At 47.7% G+C, this 19,152-nt stretch overlaps 1 protein-coding gene across 2 annotated transcripts in view; it reads right to left on the bottom strand.

Moving 5' to 3' along the window:
- Positions 1-7,841, bottom strand: part of TCF7 (transcription factor 7) — a 62,807-nt gene extending 54,966 nt beyond the window's left edge. For both annotated transcript variants that reach the window (XM_032197241.1, XM_032197242.1), the window contains exons 1-3: positions 7,409-7,841; positions 7,234-7,300; positions 6,865-6,974 (exon numbers count right to left, since the gene is read on the bottom strand). In XM_032197241.1, the coding sequence (XP_032053132.1) occupies positions 6,865-6,974; positions 7,234-7,300; positions 7,409-7,603 (372 nt within the window). In that variant the 5' untranslated portion in view covers positions 7,604-7,841. The remainder of the gene's footprint in view (positions 1-6,864; positions 6,975-7,233; positions 7,301-7,408) is intronic.
- Between the last annotated feature and the right edge of the window lie 11,311 nt (positions 7,842-19,152).

The raw sequence follows: 19,152 nt of genomic DNA on the forward strand, positions 1-19,152 counted from the left end.
CAATGGGTGCGAGGTCGCCGCTGAATCAGCCGGATGAAAGCTGGGAAGTAGGAAGCGCACGGCCCCGTGTCCTGTTACCAGCCCTCTGAGTCAGCCAGGCCTCCTACCCAACCTTCGCTTCGGCCTCCAGACACGGAGATCAGGGAGCAAGTGTTGTGTTGTGTGTATTTTTAAAGGCACATTTGGAAGAACAACACACGAAAGGGCCTGTGCGGGGGTACTGCCACCTCCCAGCTTGGCAGCGGGGGGGGGATTTTGGCAGGCTGAGGAGCTCCCCCTGGCTCTGCAGAGCCCAGGAGGCGGCGTGGACCTGCTCTCCTGTTTCTGAGCCCTCCACCCACCGCTGGTAAGCGATGAGGTAAGAGCACACACGCATCAGGCGGGGAGAGATGCTGATGCTAGCTATCTCCTGGCACCAGCAGCAGGGAGCTGGAGTGGCAAAGGCATGGGAAAACAAGGAAAAGCAGGGGCAGCGCCTGAGAGGAGAGGCTCTGGGATTGTGCAAAGTGTTGTAGGGCTGGGATGAGAGGAGCCGCAGCTCCCACAGTGGCCGTGCCTTCTCCTAAAGGTCTGCACTGGGGACTGAGGCAGTCCCTCTTCAGACAGACAGGAGAAGACAATTCCTGGGGACTTCATGAGGAATCTGTGAGGCACATATGGTGCAGGGGATTTCAGTAGCTGAAGGGCAGCCTGTGCCAGCCTACCGTTCCCCCACACCTGCCTGGTCCAGCACAGCCTCCCCATGAGCATCCCTCTGGGACCATCTTGAGCCAGGTCCTCCCTTTACCTTCCCTACAGTCAATTAGTGAGGGGCTCAAAGGCCAAACCACATGAAACGAACACTAAATTTGGTCTCGCTGCATCACACGGGGACAAAGGGCAGACAGAGCAGTACAGGCATGAAGTTAATGGCAAGTCGTAGATGTTCCCTCAAAACCGTGGGTATTTCTCAGCTCTTGACTGCGCTCTGCCACTGACTGCCACGACATGCACACAGACATACAGACCGGAGCAGATTGCAATCTTAGGTGTGCAGCTCACACCACCCGTACCCCGAAAACCTGCTGCTCTTGCAGATCACGCTGCAGATAGAGAGGGATGCAATCTGCAGCGAGGATCTGGCCCTCACAGATGATCCACGAGAGCAGTCAGAGTCATCCCTGCGGACCCAGCAACGTCTGGCTCAGCCATGGAAGCGCCCATGTGCTTTCTCAGACGGGTACCTCAGAACAACAAATGCCAGCAAACCCGAACTGTACGGATTTGTCAGAGTTTCCACCCTGCACAGGAATCGAATGGTGCCTGCAGACTTATTGCAGCAAGCTGACTGCAGGCTGGTGCCACACGTCCTCCGGTGCTTCCCGAGCTCCTCGCCCCCTCCTGCTGCTCCCCTGTTTGCTCAGCTAAAGCCTGGGATACCAGGCTGAGCAGCTCTCGCCTTTCATCTCGGACGTGCCATGTGCCACTAACCCCCAAATCACTTTGTTCTTCCCAGTTAAAATTTCAAAAATATTAATCATTAACATGGATGAGCTCTGGGAGTTCGGGTTTATGCTACGTTTTGCTTTTCTCTCCAAATTCTCCACCGGTTGAGCTAATAACGTCTCATGAACTGCAACAGTTGGGAGCTCGCAGGAACGGTGCCTTTCCCATGCATAATGTCACAGCAGCTCCCTGCCACCAACCACCCTGTGCCTCGGCAGCCAGCTCCAGGAGAGCCTGGGCAGGAATGCCAAGAGGAGAGCAGATATGGTTGAACCGTCGAAATCACGTGCGCAGGCAAAGATTTACATAAAACTCAGTCTCGTTTCCCTGTGACATATTTCTTTCTCCTCTTTTCATTCCAAAAAAAATTTAAAAATAAGGGTATATTAGACCACACACATGCAGTGCTGTATCATGTCACTGCTTCTTAAGCAGAACTCTCTAATTTATTTCAAAGGGAAGTTCTGTTTCAAAATTGAGGGTGTGATATGAACTCAGAAATTAACACAAGAATTTTCCTTGGGGGGGGAACCGAGGCTGAATCAGACATGCAATAAATGACCTCGGAAGCCCTGCGTCTTGGTACATCCACCTATCCAGCATTACGCTTTAATATTAAAAAAAAAAAAAAAAGCTTTTCACCACTATCCTGTTTCAAGCTAGGTGGAAGAGCTGGGAGAAGTGGATTTGTTTTGGCCAGGAGGGAACAAATCAGTCCTCTGCCTGTGCCAGGATGTCCACCACTGGGCACTGTGGTTCCAATGCTTTCTGCCAGGACTGTAACAATTCACAGGGAAAGGGAAATGTCTTGGGGAGGTCCTACAGCGCAAGCCCTGCCACCAGGGAAGCCAGCTGGGATGCTGCTGGTGATGTTGCTGCCGCACCACAGTGGGCACTGCCGGTGTCGTGCCGAGCTGGCGCTCGCCTCCAGCACATCTGGAGAGGGACGCAGCAGCCCCCGTGCAGGGACAAACCCCTGCATGGAGACTCTGGGGAGTTCTGCTGCTGGTTTCAACAGGATCAGAACCTCACATGGAAAAAGCAACACTAAAATACTGCTCTGACAGCACGAGCTAGGACAGAAAGACCTCTACACAGACGCTGAGCTGCAGATTTCTTTTGTCCCCCACCTGCTGCGGGATCAACAGCCTCCTGCTGTGGGATGGAGCAGACCTGCATGGACCCAGAAGCTGTGTCCCAGCAGCCAGCTCACACTGCTCCAGCTTCTGTCCTGCCCCCTGGGACTGATCCTCTCTTGCCAACCACTGAGGGAGACTTTCAGCCTCAGCTTTTTCACCTCGTGATGCATGTTTGGGACCTGTGGCCCCAGGCCAGCAGTAAGCGCGCTTTCATCTCGCCCTGCCCAAGGGGACAGCGCAAACCCACTGCGAGAGGACCGAGCTCAAGGAGCCAGGTGGACCTCAGGAACATCTGCATTATTTCCTGGGCCCGACATCTCATTTTGGGGCTTTACACGTGCAGAACTTGGGAGCGTACCACCCCCCTTTGGATCCTACGTGAGCTCTAGTTAGCTTAATAGCCAAGAAAATTAGCTAGTGTCCTTATTTTCCTTGGAAATAGATGCTCTTGGACCTCTGTTTCTCACACAAGAACAGGACAAAGCCCAGTGCCTCAGCTTTTTATACAAAACACTTAAGTTCTGCCTTCCCACACCCCAGGAGCTGCCTAAACACAAGAGGGGTGCAGCAGAGCAGGGAACGGAACAAGCCCCATTCGGTCGCATTTCCCTGCTCCAGGGGCTCTCCCACCACGTCCCTACACACGGGAGGGTGCTGCTCATCCCCGACTTCACAAACCTATTTACAAAAGGAACTTATAAGTGCTCCTTCTAAAATTTAACTACCACATGGTACAAGATATAACAATGTTCAGAAAACCCCCTCGGGTCTAAACTCAATTATACAACTGTAGCAAGAAAAATATTTTAATCTGATCAAAGTGTTAACATGTTTGACCATGTCTGACCTCTAATGTTTGTAACCACCTAAAAGGCTGATGTTCTTACTAAGGATGTACCTTAATTTGATTTAAAGTCATTTGTACTATTTAAAAAAGGATATAGTTTTATGATCTTACATTTCATTTAGAAAAGCAGTTCCTCAGCGTGTTAATATTCTTTGGAAGTTTCTTGCAGATTTTTTAACCTGCAAATCCTACATATTCTGCTCTGGAAAAAGCCAAACTTTTTCAGGAGGGACGAAGCAGACTCATGCCATGTGCATGTGACATCTGGGAGCCGGCTGAGGAACGGCTCGCTTGGTGCCTTGCAAAATGTCAGGATTTCAGACACGTGCACGGTCTGCACAGAGATGCTTTCGACCCATTTCACCCAGAAGTGCCCATCCTGGAGCAGCCACCCCAGGGGCATCCCCAGCCCATTCCCAAAACTCAGGGAGCCTGGGCTCGCTCTGTTGCTTCGTCCCCAACTCCAGCACCTGGCCACCACCAGCCATCCATCCTCCTGCCTCTCTGCCAGCTCTGCCGCTCCTCCAGGACACTCAAATCAGTGCTGAAATCAGCACCAATCCAGCCCAACTGCCCTAGGAAGATGTTTGCCACCGCCAGCAGCACTGAGCTGCCGCTTGCTGCAGGCTGGCTCTCGCCACATCCTGCTGCTCGGTGGGGGCTCAGCACATCAGCTGGCTTGGCACTGCTGCTGCCAGGTACCTGGACACCCTCCGAGCATCGTTTGGGAGCGGCAGCAGCACGTGTAGATAACCCAGGTGGGTGTGCGTCGATAAAAGACACAGTTTGGGCTGCGGGGACAGAGCAGGACACTGGGGGTGAGCACCACCAGGGCAAGGCAGCAGCCAGCAGGCTACAACCACCCCGAGGGAAACAAAGCTGAAGTGATGCTGCTGAGCAAAATAAATACAAGAAAGAGCAGAAGCAGCTCTGCGGCGACACCGGTAGCGACACACCCGCCGGGGCAGCGCACCGGGCCGGCCCCAGCACCGCTCGCAGCGCCCCGCAGCAGGATCGTGGTTTGGTGGTGCACAGCTGAGGGGGCTCAGCCCCAAACCTTGATACCAACTGCCCTTCGTCTTCAGGGCAGCTGTACCGTCCTGGTCAGGCAGTTACGTGCAAAGCTACGATAGCTTGCTTGCAAAAGCGCCATGTTTTTGTTTTTTTAATTTTTGTTTTTGAGGATTCTGAAATGAATCCTAGCTGCAAACAACTGTTTCCAGGAAGCCCCATCAAGCAAAATACAGCCTCCACCACGCATGGCTGTGATACATAATCCCGTCTACTCACACAGCCCTCCCCTCCAACTCGTGCTAAAATGTTAATTAAACACGCTTTTATGGCTGGTTAAGTATCTGAAATCTTTGGTCACAGATCTGACCTCCTCAATTACTGGAAGCAGCCACCAGATTACAGCTCGCATTTTATGTAATGCACATGGTAGCAATAAATCTATATGAGAGCAATACATAATTTAGCAACAATAACCTTTACACAGTCAATATAAACACGGGACAAAATTGCTCAGAAAGATATATTGGCGTAACTACTACACAAACCCCCAAAATCAAAGGCAAGACGAGCCTTTAGACATGGGAAGATTTCTTCCCTTAATGTTTGATAACAGATTTTTAGCTGAAAACATCAAATCAGCTTTTTAATCATGCAACACATAAAACACTGCAGGATCTGAACAGATCTGAGTAAAACTCACTATGGCTGTGAGTGATTTTTGTGGCTCTCGAGGGGACAGGAATCATTCCCTCCCTACTACTCATTTTTCTCCTCTTTGAGTTCTGCACGGTCTATTTACAGCTATCTGTTGCTCTGACAATAACCTCTATTTATTTATTTTTAACATTATCAAGGGGAAAGGCAATTCACAAGCCACAATCTACTTTTCAGCATAATTGCTAATAAATAGGCTATTGCACTTCAGTGCCCATCTAGTAAGGGTTTAAGATTAAAAGAAATATTCCACTACAACAAATAGCTGCTGGGCTAATGTAACTTTGAACTTGTCCAGATTCTATACAAGGGAGCAAACTGAATGCATTTCAATAAGACGGTTTCTATATCACCATTTACAGTCTATCAGGAAGAGAGCAGCTTTATGTTTTGGAGGGGCGAGGGGGATACCTGGAAGAAGCGACACGAGGTGGGAAACAACAGATGAGACACTTACTCTGATTACAACAACGCCCTGCCTTGCAAGCACACCTTTCCTTGCTGTGAGCTGAACAAGACTTCGACATTTAGAGAGATCCTCCATACCTGCCCCCCGACCTCAGCGGTTATGACAGTGACAGCAGGGAGATGGGCTCCCCCTGACAGAGCAGGGCTCTGCTGGGGCACGGTGGGGCTGCCAAAGGGATCTCTCCCCTCCTGCCTGCGGGAGCAGACGGCACCGATTCCCACAAACAACATTTTATCACACCTCAAGGATTGTTTCAGACCCCACCGTCCATCAATTTTTCACAACGCCAGCCTAACATCCTACCCCATCCAGTGAACCAACAACTGAAAACTGAACTGCTTACACTAAGGAGGGCATTACACGTTCGTTCAAACCTTATTCCTTTAAAGGTTAAAAACTAAAACTGAAATACGCCGAATGCTGCTGTGTTCTCATTAACCGACTGCAAGTGTCTGAAATGAATGCAGCGATGCCGGCTCCCCTGGAGCGACACGAGCTCGGTATCTGCTGCGATGTCACCAAATTCTTTTCTGAAGTTCTGATAGAGATGGCGATGGGGAGAGACAGCTTTTCTACAGCAGCCTTTAGTTCAATTATTCATACAGCACAACTTATTATAAACGTCCAAATACGCAGAGCTACTAACTGATTCGACCTGAAAGGGAAAAACTTTGTAGGAAGAAGACTGGAATAACCCTCCAGGAGCATTAAGCTCTTTCCGAAAAGCCTCTATTGCCATTTTAGAAGTGCAAGATCCACTTTCTGGGCCATCATCCACAACAGAGCCCTAACCAGGCCAAAACCTGGCCGTTTTACCAGCAGATACACCAAACTCAAGTTAAACCATGGGACGTGTCCCTGAACACAAACACCAGAAGTTGCTCGCCTCCAGACCCAGAGAAAGGAAGGGGCATTTTTACACCAGATCTTAGGCTTTGATTGCTGGAAGAGGCACACCTAGAAGAGGAGACTTGAGAAGAAACTCCTCCAGCAGAGCTGGAGAAAAGCAGCGCTGCCCGCCGAGCATCGCTGCCCCTTCCCGCTCCTTCCTTCTGCTCGGACAGGACAGTGCCCGGGCAGAAACTGAGATGCATTTTGTCAAGAAAAACAGCACACGGAGGTGCCTGCACAGTACCCGCGGCACACTTCGGCATGAGAGGCCACCAAACTTCTGGGTAAGGAGAGGATGAACTCACCAGCGGTGACATAGATCCATTTGGCAGATAAGGGTCTGAGAGCATTAGGAAAGGGTAGCCAGAATACGTGGATCCTTTATACATCCCTGGGTCCTGGTGCTTCATACCTGCTAAAATCAAAGTTCCCCGTCAGGGTTTGCCTTCCGACAGGTGACTTCTGCCTGCCGGGGGAGCCCATGGAGGTGATGGATTATTTGGGGAGCTTTTTTGCCCCATGGCCCTAAAAGAGGGGACCACAGGTTGGATGAAGGCAGCTCTCTGGGGGTGGCATCCCCAACCCTTCCCACCCTGGGGGGGGCCTCCAGGGGGTCGCGGGGGCCGGGGGATGTCCCAGGGGGGTCTGGAGATTTGGGGGTCGCCGCCACTAACCATCTTCCATGTGGTCCGGGAGCTTCTCCTGATAAACCCTCTGCGGATCCTGCACACGCCTGATGGCCTGCATGGGGAGGAGAGAGAAAAAGCAGAGCGGGGGGTGGCTTGGGGAGGGGGTGGGGGGGTGCGGGCCGGCCGGGGGCCGTGCTGGGGAGGGGGGGGCCCGGCTCACCTCGGGGTCTGCGGCGGCGGCCGGGCTGCCGCTGCCCTCGGACTCGTTGACCAGCGAGGACTTGAGGTCGGCCAGGTCGCGCTCGGTGAAGGCGTTCTCGGGGATCTTCTCCTCCTGCTCGCCCTCGTCCTTGAAGGCCAGCATCTCGTCGGTGGCCCCCAGGTCGTCCCCGCCGCCGCTGCCCAGCTGCGGCATTTTCCTCCCTCCCGAGCCGAGCCCCGACCGTCCCGGCGAGGGCTGAGCTGCGCCGCCCGCACCGAGCCCTCCTCGGCTTTTTTTTTTTTTTTTTTAAAATTTGTTTTCCTCTCCCTCTGTTCTTATTTTCCTCTCGAAGAAGAACTCGCTCCCTCTTCAAAACTCGCTTTTTAAAGTTATTTTCTAATTTGCCTCCTTAACTTCTAAACTTTTCCCTTCGATTTTTTTTTTTTTTTGCTTCCTTCTCCAAACCCCCTTCCGAATTCTTTCTAAAAAAAAAAAAAATTAACAAAAAAATTTTTTTTCTTTTCCTTTCTTAACTCTTTTCCTTCCCCCCCCCCCACCTCCTCTTTTCCCTCCCTCTCCCGGCGGGGGGCTCGGCAGGCTGCGGGCAGGCGTCGCGGGATGCCGGGCTCGGCGGGGCCCCCCACCCCGGGCCGCCCCCCACCACCGCCCACCCCCCCCCCGCCCCGAGCCGAGCCCGAGCCCGAGCCCCGCAAAGTTTCCCCGGGAGCAGCGGGCGGGCAGCGGCACGGAGCGCCCGGTGCCTGTGTGCGAGCGCGGCGGCGCGGCGGCCAAGGGCTGCCGACATCAAAGCGGCCGCCGGGTGATTGGCAGCGCCGGGGAGGGGCCGGGGGCGGGCGCACGCACCCGTGCGCGCCCCCCGCGCGCGTGCCCGTGCGCGCATCCCCGCGGGGTGCCGGTCTTAAAGGGGCAGAGAGCGAGGCTCCGAGGGGAGACCCCCCCCCCCCCCCCCCACCTCCTGCCCCTCCTCTCCATCCAGCTCCCACCTTGGGCTCGGGGCTGTGCGGGCTCCTCTGCGCGCACACGTGCGCGCTCACGGCTCGGCTCGCCCGGCGGTGCGCGCGCTTGTGCCCACGCGTCTGTGCGCGCACCTGTGCGCGCCCGCATCTGGACACGCGCACGTGCACGCGCGCATCTGCGCGCACATCCTCGTGCCCGCATCTGCCCGCACCGCACACTCGTGCGCGCTCCCGTCCGTGCCCGCGCGCCCCCGCCCGCGAGCACCGCGGCTCCGCGCGCCCCCCCCGTTGCGCGCCGAGTGTGTGCGCGGGCACCGGCCCCCCGCGTGTGCGCGCACGGCCCCGCACACGCACATTTGCACGCGCGTGGGCCGCCGCCGGCCGGCTGCGCACGGCTAAACACGCGCGGGCGGGCGGGCAGTCACGCGTGGACGCAGCCAAGGCGCGTGCACGAGCGGCTGCCCGCGGCGCACACGCACACGCGTGGGTAGCGATGCGCGCCCACGTGTGCGCGCACGCGGTGCGGGGGCGCGGGGGGATGCGCGCTGCAATGCGCACCTGGGCAGCGGGGGGCACGGCACGGCACGGCCCCCAGGGGCTTGGCCCGGCTCGGTTCGGGTCCCGGGGGTTTGACCCGGCTCGGTTTGGCCCGGATCGGCTTGGCCCAGCTCGGTTCGGTCCCCAGGGGCTTGGCCCGGCTTGGCCCGGCTCAGTTTGGCCCGGTTTGGCTTGGCCCGGCTGGGCTCGCCCCGCTTTGCCCGGCTCCCTCCCTCGCCCCCCCGGTAGCCCGGCCGTGCCGTCGGACGGCAGAAAATTATGAGTTCTCCCGAGCGGCCCCGAGGGTCAGGAAACACGAAATTAACATCTTCGCAGCCAATTCCGAAGACACTAGACACTTGTGTGTCGGCGTCGGGTTTTTCTTCTAAGCAGTTCCCATGGAAAAGGAAACTCCCCATCTCTTCTGATCGCATACGACAGGTCCTGTGCATGTCTCCGGTAGCTTAAAAAAACACACCGATATTTATTTTCCTTAATTAAGATTGCATAAGATAGCCCTGGGTCCTGGAGACTTTTCTACAGACTGTAATGACGCCATGTAAATTGTTTTTTATGACCCAATATACTACATATTGTCACATTCAGCCCTTGAATAGGAAGCTAAAAATCTCGGTCCCTATTTTTCTTGTTAATTAGGGTATTATTACTATGGATATAATCTCATTACTTTTTGGGGAGGAGAAGAACTAGTTGGAGCCACTTTGAAAAGTCCTGAATATATTTAAATGAAGCAAAATCCGTCTTTCTGCTAATTGCCGCTTTTGCATGACATAGAATTATTGTTCGTATTTTGGGGGCACGGTTTACGCTATGCTAAAGGAGATGGGAGAGGGAAAGGATACCGCTCGCATTTTCCCTGCTCGGCTCTCCCATCCAAATTTGTGAACGGGCTACCCCATAGGAAACTCCGTCTGCAAATTTCCATTCTTTTAAACATCACAAAAATAAAATAAGCTGCAGCCACTTTGAGTAATAATCATTTGAATGAAATATTTGCTACTTTCAGATTTTTTTTTTTTCTCTTTCAGATGATCCTCTTGTTTTGCATGTGAAAAAAATCGTCTGAGATTTACAGCCCTCCCAAACGGAGATAAAGCCTTGGCAATGAGTTGGAAACCTGTTGTAATCTGTGATCCAGGAAACAAAGAGCCTCATTAATGCAGAGACTTTGGTGAGCCTTTGATGTTAGCTAGCATAGCATTCACTCTCAGTTCCATTTGCATTTAAACATTCATAAAAACATCATCTCTGCTTCCTTTGCCTTAAGCAATTTAGGAGTAAAGTATAGCTTCTATTTAAAGAAACCCACTGTGGTGAGGCTTAGAATACAAATATCACATAATCTTCAAGCAGAGCAAATATTTTATCCTACATTTCTGGTGGGCACATTTAATAATGTTATATTTAAGACCCAAAATAAAAGATCCATCTTATTTTCATTAACCTTACACCACACATTTGAGTGAAAAGAGAAAAGAGGCCCAGCTAATGCTAAATATACTACATACCAATTTGTGGAAGTAAGAGAATCCAGAGGATTTTACATTATTCACAAAAGCTGATTTTTTAGAAACTGGATGCCTTCAGCAAGGTGCCTAAATCCGTGTTCAGGCACACACCACTGAAAATTTTGAAGAGGGTTGGTTTGTTTTTTTTCTGTGCGTAATTTTCTGAACTGCAGAATCTTCATGCTGGGGTTAGAATTGAGTCAAAAAAGAGGCTTTTTTTTTTTTTTTAGCAAACAAAAGCGAAAATAAAAGTAAAATACCAAAAAAAATCAGAATAAGGCCAACACGTGGAGACTTTCTTCCAAGAGAAGTCCCTGTTGCTCCCTCAGCATCCTGAGAGAAGGGCAGCACGTGGGGAATTTGGGGAACCGCTCAGAAAACAAAGGCCTGCCCGTCCTATTATTTCCAAAAGTATTATTCACAAACACAACTCTGAGAAGTGGAACAGGGCTAAAAATACTCAAGTCAGGTTGACTTGATGTTTGGAAATACTCAACTCGGGTTGCCCACGTTCAGTGTACCATTAAAAATAACAGAGCGAGTTGAAATTGATCCCGTGTCACATCGGGAGCTTTTTATGTTTTCACTCCTAGGAGCAAATATAAGGAAATCTTTATGTTCGGTGCAGTGAGTCAGTTTAGCCAGACTACGTTTTAAGCATTATAAGCAAGTTTCCTATATGATGAATGTCCAAAATTAAAAATTGAAATGGAAAACACTTAAAAACAACTTTACCTTGGATAAAATATTTCTGGAGCTGGATCAAAGTAAAGCAAAAAGCCTGGCTTACTTGTCAGATCATATCTGCACTGAACTTCAAGGTTTGATTTGTATTATTTACATGGAAAAGGTCCCAAGAAACCAATTTGGCACTAAGTATCTTCATTACGTTTTTTCGCTTGTATGGGTGATTAAATCAATCTAGGGTTCCTATTTTAATTTTTTTTGAAAGGTGCAGCCATCTGTGAATTGAGGAACTTTTCTGATGTCATCGCTGTGCTTCAGACTTACATTCTTTTCTTTTTTTAATAAGGAGGCATTTAAAGTGAGGGAGCACATTTGTTTTCACTATTAGAGCTCCTAACTGTCCTTCCCGTAAGTGTTTAGAATGAAAGGTGCCTAATAACTTTTTAGGGCATTGTAACACCTGCAGATAACAGTAAACCAGATTAACCTATAACCAAGTCTGTCCGTCTGTCAGTCCATCTATTCCTCATCCTGCATTTATCAACACGCAGAGAGGCATTATGTGGCTTCACCATATGCATTATATTAAGTGAAGCCTCTCCTTCAAAGTCAATGTAAATGTTGCCACTAACTCCTCTTAGGCTAGGGTTTCACCCTCTGTTCCATTAAAAAGGGCTTCGGACGGAAGCACTTGGATTTATTTAATTTAGCATATTTGTTTTCTCAGGTTTTTATTCATTTAATAGAATCAATTTGGATTAGCTTCCATATTACCCTCTTTGGACACATTTTATCCTCTTGTACAAGCCTGTTTGTGTAAGGGTCACATCTATCCCTGGCAGGCTGAACACCCTCCACGTGCCTGCCTATTTCATTGTTTTTGGAGCAGATACGTTTCCCTGATAGGCGGACACGAGTCCAAGTATGCTTAGATTTAAGAACAGATTCTTTAGCTTGTTTTTCAAAACCAGTTAACCAGTTTTGCCCTAACAGAGGAACCTTCTAAACATTCACCATTCTCCTGGAGAAACAATTGCACGGCTGTCCCATGAGGACGGCTGACTGATAGGTTGGCAGTATGAATTTTTCAGATGAGACAGATAAAAACTCCCGTGTGTGTTCCAGCTGGGAGCATGAGCTCCTGGAGAATAGGCTGGTACCAGCTGAACTAATCCTGGCAAGTGACCAGAGTAAATCAGGCCACTGAAAGCTCTGTTTTGCCCGAAGGGGTTTACGCTGGTATAATTACCTCAGCATAGTCATAGCAGGAACATTTCCTTAGTCTAGACAAGCTCTAATGGGTAAAATAGATCTATCGCTTGCAACTGAAACATCTCGACCCAGCTAAGACATGCATGGAGCCTCGGTGCCTTCTTCCACGTTGTCTCTGCTTTGCTCGCTGCGCCTGGGTCCAGCAGGGCTTGGCGTTGGTTCGAAGCCTCCTCTGCTTTTGTAGGTCTGGGATAGAAAAAGGGGTCAGGCAGGCACTCAGCCTTTTCCCTGCTTGTTTCACTCTGCCCATCTTAATCCTGCACGATCTTGGTATTTGACTTCATGCATCGATCTCAACATACTTAAAGGATTCACAGGCAGCTGCCAAAAGATTGCTTTTAAAATGCCAGCAGAACATCGACTCCTTGACATTGCAATATTTAGGTTGCTTTCGAATGTCTACATGCTTTTCTGGAAATGTTTCCAGCTGTTGGAACTGGAGACTCCTCTTTTCCCTTTTGGGAGGCAAACAGTGAAGGTCCCGGAGTTGGGGCCGCCATCCCGTGTTCTCCAGGGAATTCTAACGAAAGAGGATAAGCTCTCTCAAAAGACTTTATCAGATGTAAAAAGCCATAGTGTGAAATCCATTTTGGAGACTGTGATGTTTGGATAACTCCCTGCTTGTAACGCACAGTGTGGCACAAGCCATTGTCAAATCTCCCTAGTGCAGTTTTGGGTTTTCCCTGTATTAAAAGAATCCTGTTTCAATGTTGTCAGGTTGTCAGGCTGTCTCTTCAGGCAGTTTTCACTTACAAAGTCTTTTCTTTGCTCCTGATACAAACAACAGTTCAGATTATTAAAGGACTTTTAAGGCTCACCTATTTTTCACGCTGAGTGTTTTGTTCACCTCGTGCTTTTGGACCTGGATCAACCAACTGGCATCGTGTTTAATATTTCTTATTACTTTCATTGTTAGGTTCTCAGGCACTTGCCCAATGCTGAGAGATTTGAGTTTCAAACAGGAAGGAGCATGTTTATTTGTTTACAAAAACACTTTTCCAGGGCTGCATCCTGTGGTCATACAATCATCCAAGTAGTCCCTGCTCCCATGAGTCATCCCTCTAAATTAAAAGGACCCGTGGAGATGGATTTGCAGAATCACGCTCATTGCTTCCACAACCACTTTTCTATAAACCATAGGGAAAAGTATGTTGATTTTTGGGTCTATAAAACCTTAGTTTTAACAATTGAAAGTACTGAAGTACTGGTTTCCTTTTCTTTTTCTTTTTCTTTTTCTTTTTCTTTTTCTTTTTCTTTTTCTTTTTCTTTTTCTTTTTCTTTTTCTTTTTCTTTTTCTTCTTCTTCTTCTTCTTCTTCTTCTTTTTCTTCTTCTTTTTCTTTTTCTTCTTCTCTTTCTTCTTCTTCTTCTTTTTCTTCTTCTTTTTCTTCTTCTTTTTCTTTTTCTTTTTCTTTTTCTTTTTCTTTTTCTTTTTCTTTTTCTTTTTCTTTTTCTTTTTCTTTTTCTTTTTCTTTTTCTTTTTCTTTTTCTTTTTCTTCTTCTTTTTCTTTTTCTTCTTCTTTTTCTTCTTCTTTTTCTTTTTCTTCTTCTTTTTCTTCTTCTTCTTCTTTTTCTTCTTCTTTTTCTTTTTCTTTTTCTTCTTCTTTTTCTTTTTCTTCTTCTTTTTCTTCTTCTTTTTCTTCTTCTTTTTCTTCTTCTTCTTTTTCTTCTTCTTTTTCTTCTTCTTTTTCTTTTTCTTCTTCTTTTTCTTTTTCTTCTTCTTTTTCTTTTTCTTTTTCTTTTTCTTTTTCTTTTTCTTTTTCTTTTTCTTTTTCTTTTTCTTTTTCTTTTTCTTTTTCTTTTTCTTTTTCTTTTTCTTTTTCTTTTTCTTTCTTTCTCTGACATTGTCCCTTACATGTCAATAAAATCCTTACAAGCCCATGGAAGTAGCCCCTTGCTGTCCATTACTGGCTTGCTACCATTCACATAAAGTACACTTTGTCCTGGGATCGCTGTTTGTACACTGGATGGAACAAAGTACAGGAGAAATCCAAATATTGTTCTTTGAGCTCAAATGCTGCTCAGACATGCTGTGCTGGCTGCAGCTGAGCCTGGTGAAGAGGCTGTCATCCACAGCCAGCCTCCAAGTGTCCCTTCCCTTCCTGCACATCTTACACTGAGGGTGACCGTGCTCAAACAGATGGGGCAGAGTCAAGCAGACCGGGTTTGGGATTATTACGATAGCCTTGGCTGCAGCTCTTTCTGTGATCCCCACGTTAGCACATCAAACTCCTGCAGAGCAGGGCTGGAGGCTCTGGCTTTCCCCTGCCTTACACGAACATACATTTGAGTCGCATGGCAGGAAACCCACCCCAGTTCTCTGCAGCTTGATCACCCCCTTTCCAGTGCCTGAGTTATGCAGAAAGAAAGGGTGAAAGAAATGGAAACAGCTGGTAGGAAGTGAGACTAAAAGCAAATTGTCAGGATAATGGTGGTGGGGTAGGCTGCCCAGATCGGAATCCAAAGGAAAACGGCTCCAGTGTAGAAAAGCCACCCACATAATTCGGGCATATAGACCAGTTCTGATACATGACTCCCATGGCAAAAAGTGTCTCCCCCTGCACTTTTTACCCCTAACCCCATTGTTGGTTTATGATTGCTGCCTTTGTAGGAAACAAGAAAAAATAATTGAAGCTCTGAAAGGGAAAATAAAGCAGGGGAAAGAAAGAACATGGGACTAGGTGGGAAATACTGAATTTATAAATGTTCAAACGGAAATTATTAGGAGGAAAGAACCAAGCAGATTTACAGATCTGAATTCTGCTTCTGCTAATGAATGCTGAATGCTTCCTTTACTAGTTGGACCATATTTTTATTTATTTTGCAAATTTTATTTATTTCACATCTTTACTGGTGACTCTTCAGACTCACTGTCAACAGCCAGGGTGAGCTTGCCTGCTTCATACTTTTCTGTTCTTCAGACCAAAAATGAAAGAAGAGTGAAGGAAAGGTAAATGCTAAAGGGAGCATTCCCACAGTATTTATGCCACCCCCCCCTTATCCTTGCCATTTCCCTCCTATCAACAGTTTCATCACTTCCCCTAGTCCCAATGGATGTGGGGGACTTTGAGCAGAGCACAGCGTGGTTACTCCTACCTACATCCCTGCACTTCTGAAGGAGCTCCAAAGAAGCCAGATTAAAGCAGCATTAAAAGCTGTGCTACAAATCCTACCATATTAAGCAAGACAATCCTTGTAGTTGTTTTGGGCTAGCTGAACAGAAGGGGTGCCTTTGAGTTGAACTACATGTTTCAACAGTATGTTGTTCTGAAAAGTGTTGTATATGTGCCGACATCCGCTGCTGGCATGTGTACAGACTGAAGCTTGCCAGCTCCTCCTAATCTGGAAAGAGGAGACATGCAGTGTTAAGTACATGTGTCATCACCAGTCATTCCCCCCCCTACCCCCTCAATTTTATCATTTGGTTGTGCAATGTATTTGAACCAAGTCAGCCCATTTAGTTTAGATGAACTTAGGCCAAATAACTGTACTGGAGCTGACTTCAGAGACTTGAGAGGAGCTGCGGGAGTAGGTCTTCCATAAGTAAATGCACTGTTGGGCTCCTTGTTCTGCTCTCAGACAAAGGCCTTTTGGTAGGGCTGCAGTTGGAGGGAGGGAGAGCCCCTAAGAAAACAGGCGTGCCATGCAGCTTATTACATCATATGACTTTTGACTCTCATCATGTTAAATCTGACAGGCAGAACACGGCCAGGCCGAAGCAGGGCTTACAAAGGGGACTTCAAGGAAACCCCTGCTGCAAGGGCTGCTTTTGGTGACTCAGTAGGTGACATGGGATCTTCTGAGTCAGGCCTGAGCCAGTGTTTTAGCATGACGTTAGCACACCTAGCTTGAGATGTTTTCTAGGCTGAAAGCCTGGCTACTTCTGCTAGTAAAGGTCCTGGGAAACTTCTGTACACGTACAGATGGCTATTCCAGCGTCCTGGTCGAAGTCCAGCCGTATTGATTGTGTCCTCTTCTGCAACTGTTTTGTACAGTCAATTACTGCCTCCTTTAAAGCTGTGACCGTGGTCTGTCCCGCAGTCCTGAAGCGTGACTGCAGCTCGCTGTGACACACCTTTAGCGAGTTAGTTGGGAGCTAACACCTGTGCAACCACAGCGTCAGCTGCTGAGTATTTATAAGGCAGGGGGCTCGGTCTCCCTCCTCCCCTTCGTGATGGCTAAAGCACTTGTGGTATGTGAGCTCACCCATTTAAAACAGGCTTGAGTATGTCCATGGGGGTTGTAGGCACACCTTGGGGTTTCGGGGCTGACTTGTGCTGTCTTGTGTGGCTCCACCATCAGTGCCTCACGGATCGTGGGATATGCTTGGGAGTTGCCCACAGCTTTCTTCTGTTTTTCTGAAGTGGCTTTGGTGCTCCTTATCTCAGCAAACAAGCGTGCTGATAACAGAAGCCCTGAATGCAGTCAGAAGTCAAACGCGTGTCTTGGTGGATCCTAGTCCAGATTTAGCTTGAGACCCTCAGTTTTGGACTGAGGTGTATGGGAATCTGTGTCCTTAATCCTGTGGTAAATCTGTTAGTTGTCTGCTCGTGCTGTGTATGAATCCTGGGACAAGGCAGTAGTAGCAGATGATACGTTTCTGAAAACTATGGAGAAGTGGAAGGTGTGTAGCTAGAAGAAGAGACAGTGTGGTAACAGAGAAACACAAGTTGCTAGAAGTTTTGGTGGCTAGAGAAGGAAGCACAGAAGCAGAGACTTCAGAACAACTAGAAGAAAAAGTATATAAGCTGATACTCCATTTTCAAGGCTAAATTTGAATTATTTTATGAGATACTTTCATCTTAGTATAGGTTAGCATTCCTCAGCTTTTTATATTTGTATATAAATATTTTTCTTGAAGTAAAGTCAGCCTAATTGGAAGTAAGAGCTCTTCTATGTCACTTATTTTAATACTCTAATATATTTCCCCTAGTTAATCATTTCTATTTCTAAATATAAATTTCCTTTCCTTTTCTTTCAAGTCACTTAAAATGAAAGGGCCTGCTTTACTCTTTGACCTTCTCTAACAAGCAGACCCTTGAAATGCAGCATTTCCAGAAAGCAAGCTGTAGGAACAACAGATGGATTTAGTAAATTACAGCCTGCAGATGAATTGTATGAGGAGTAAGTTTGAGATGAAGACTTAAAATACACAGAAATTTTCTGTGCTGTAGCTTGTTTCTTGCTGTCAAGCACTGCCTGTTAAATGCGTAATTTGTGTGATGTTAGCTTTCTGTACTGATTGATTGGTAGAAGTCATTCCGCCCCAAATTACCAGCTATTTGGGTCTCAGCCTGCAATCTTACCCAGCCAGAAGACCGTGTCCTCTAGGTATGTTTTGGTATTTTGCATTTCTTTTATTTGCTGAAGGTATTCTGACAGACTACTTACGCTGATCAGCAGATTCTAAAACCTGTTTGTGGTTTCCCAGGGATTTCATAGACAAATTAGTGCATGTGTATTTGCAGGACAGGTGACTCCTAAATGATAAAAATGTAGTTTATAATCAAAGTGCCTTTCTTGTAACAATAATCTTGAGATAAGTGTTTGCCTATCTTCCAATGTGATAATCCTTTTGGAGATTAACAACTCATTTTTCAAAAGCATGGTCTTGGTTCTGCAGACCTTGCTGACATAACTAAATCTTGCCGAGTTTATGAGGTGCACAGATTGCAGGAACGGACATTCATCTCAACATGTTTCCTCGATGTAATTTAGGTGTTGTTCCCAGGTTTGAAATGCCATAATGTATTTGATAAAGAATAGCAGCAGTAAGTTGTCATTGTGATCAAACACAAACGTTCTGTAGGGTAGAATAAATTATTTGCATGGGTGTGATGAATGCTTGAAGGGAATTTGATAAATTGCATGTTGAGCACTGGGAAAATATCTGAAAATAATCCGTGTTGTTCTTTGTGGTTTCAGAAACTTAGCATTGAAAAGAGACTGTCACTGGCTCAGGTTATTGTGTAGTATTATTAAAGGTCTTCTGAAATGAACACATCTAAGATATGGCAATCGATACAAGATCAGGTAGACTCATGACTTTTTACATAAATAAGGACTTCTCATTCACAAGAAGGGCAACACGCTTTACAATGTGTTCCTATGCTGTCTGATTTTGCAGTCACTTGAACTTTAGACCATTTCTGTGACAGGCTTCAGTAAACTCTGTATCAGATAAATCTCTGCGTCAGAATTTTGTATGGGACTTGGAGGAGTTGCCTGTTTTAGCTAAAGTATAACTTCCTTTTGGAAGGAAAAGATGCTAATGGCAATGAGGGGGATGGTAAGAATGATCTTTTCAACATTTGGAAGATGCACAAAATATTCTCAGTTCTGCTTTCTGCTTGACCTCTGAATGCAGGCTGCAGTATCGGCAGCTGTAGTTCATCACTGTCCACTGCACTGGTCTGCACATCGTACCCACTGGGGACCTCTCAGCATGCCACTCAGCTCCCATCTCCACGTGTGCCATGGCTTCCATACAAAGGAAACCAGTGCATGTGGGGAAGGGTGTGCATGCAGATCTCCTGCAATGGAGTCAGCGTGGGGCAAGGGTGTGTACCCAGGGACCATGATTGCAGGGTGTATTGCAGAGAGCATCTGCCCAGCAGTGTAGATACTGCCTCTGGGGAACTTTCCTTCAGAAGAGTGTCTGGCACTGTAATGCTCTGCTTGCAGAGCAGGTCTCAGTGCGACAGTACTTAATGTGCTGGTAGCATTCAGTGGCCAGGCTACAGATATGATGCTTACACTTGG

The sequence above is a fragment of the Aythya fuligula genome, chromosome 14 (assembly GCF_009819795.1).
Source record: "Aythya fuligula isolate bAytFul2 chromosome 14, bAytFul2.pri, whole genome shotgun sequence".
In the NCBI taxonomy this organism is placed as follows: Eukaryota; Metazoa; Chordata; class Aves; order Anseriformes; family Anatidae; genus Aythya; species Aythya fuligula.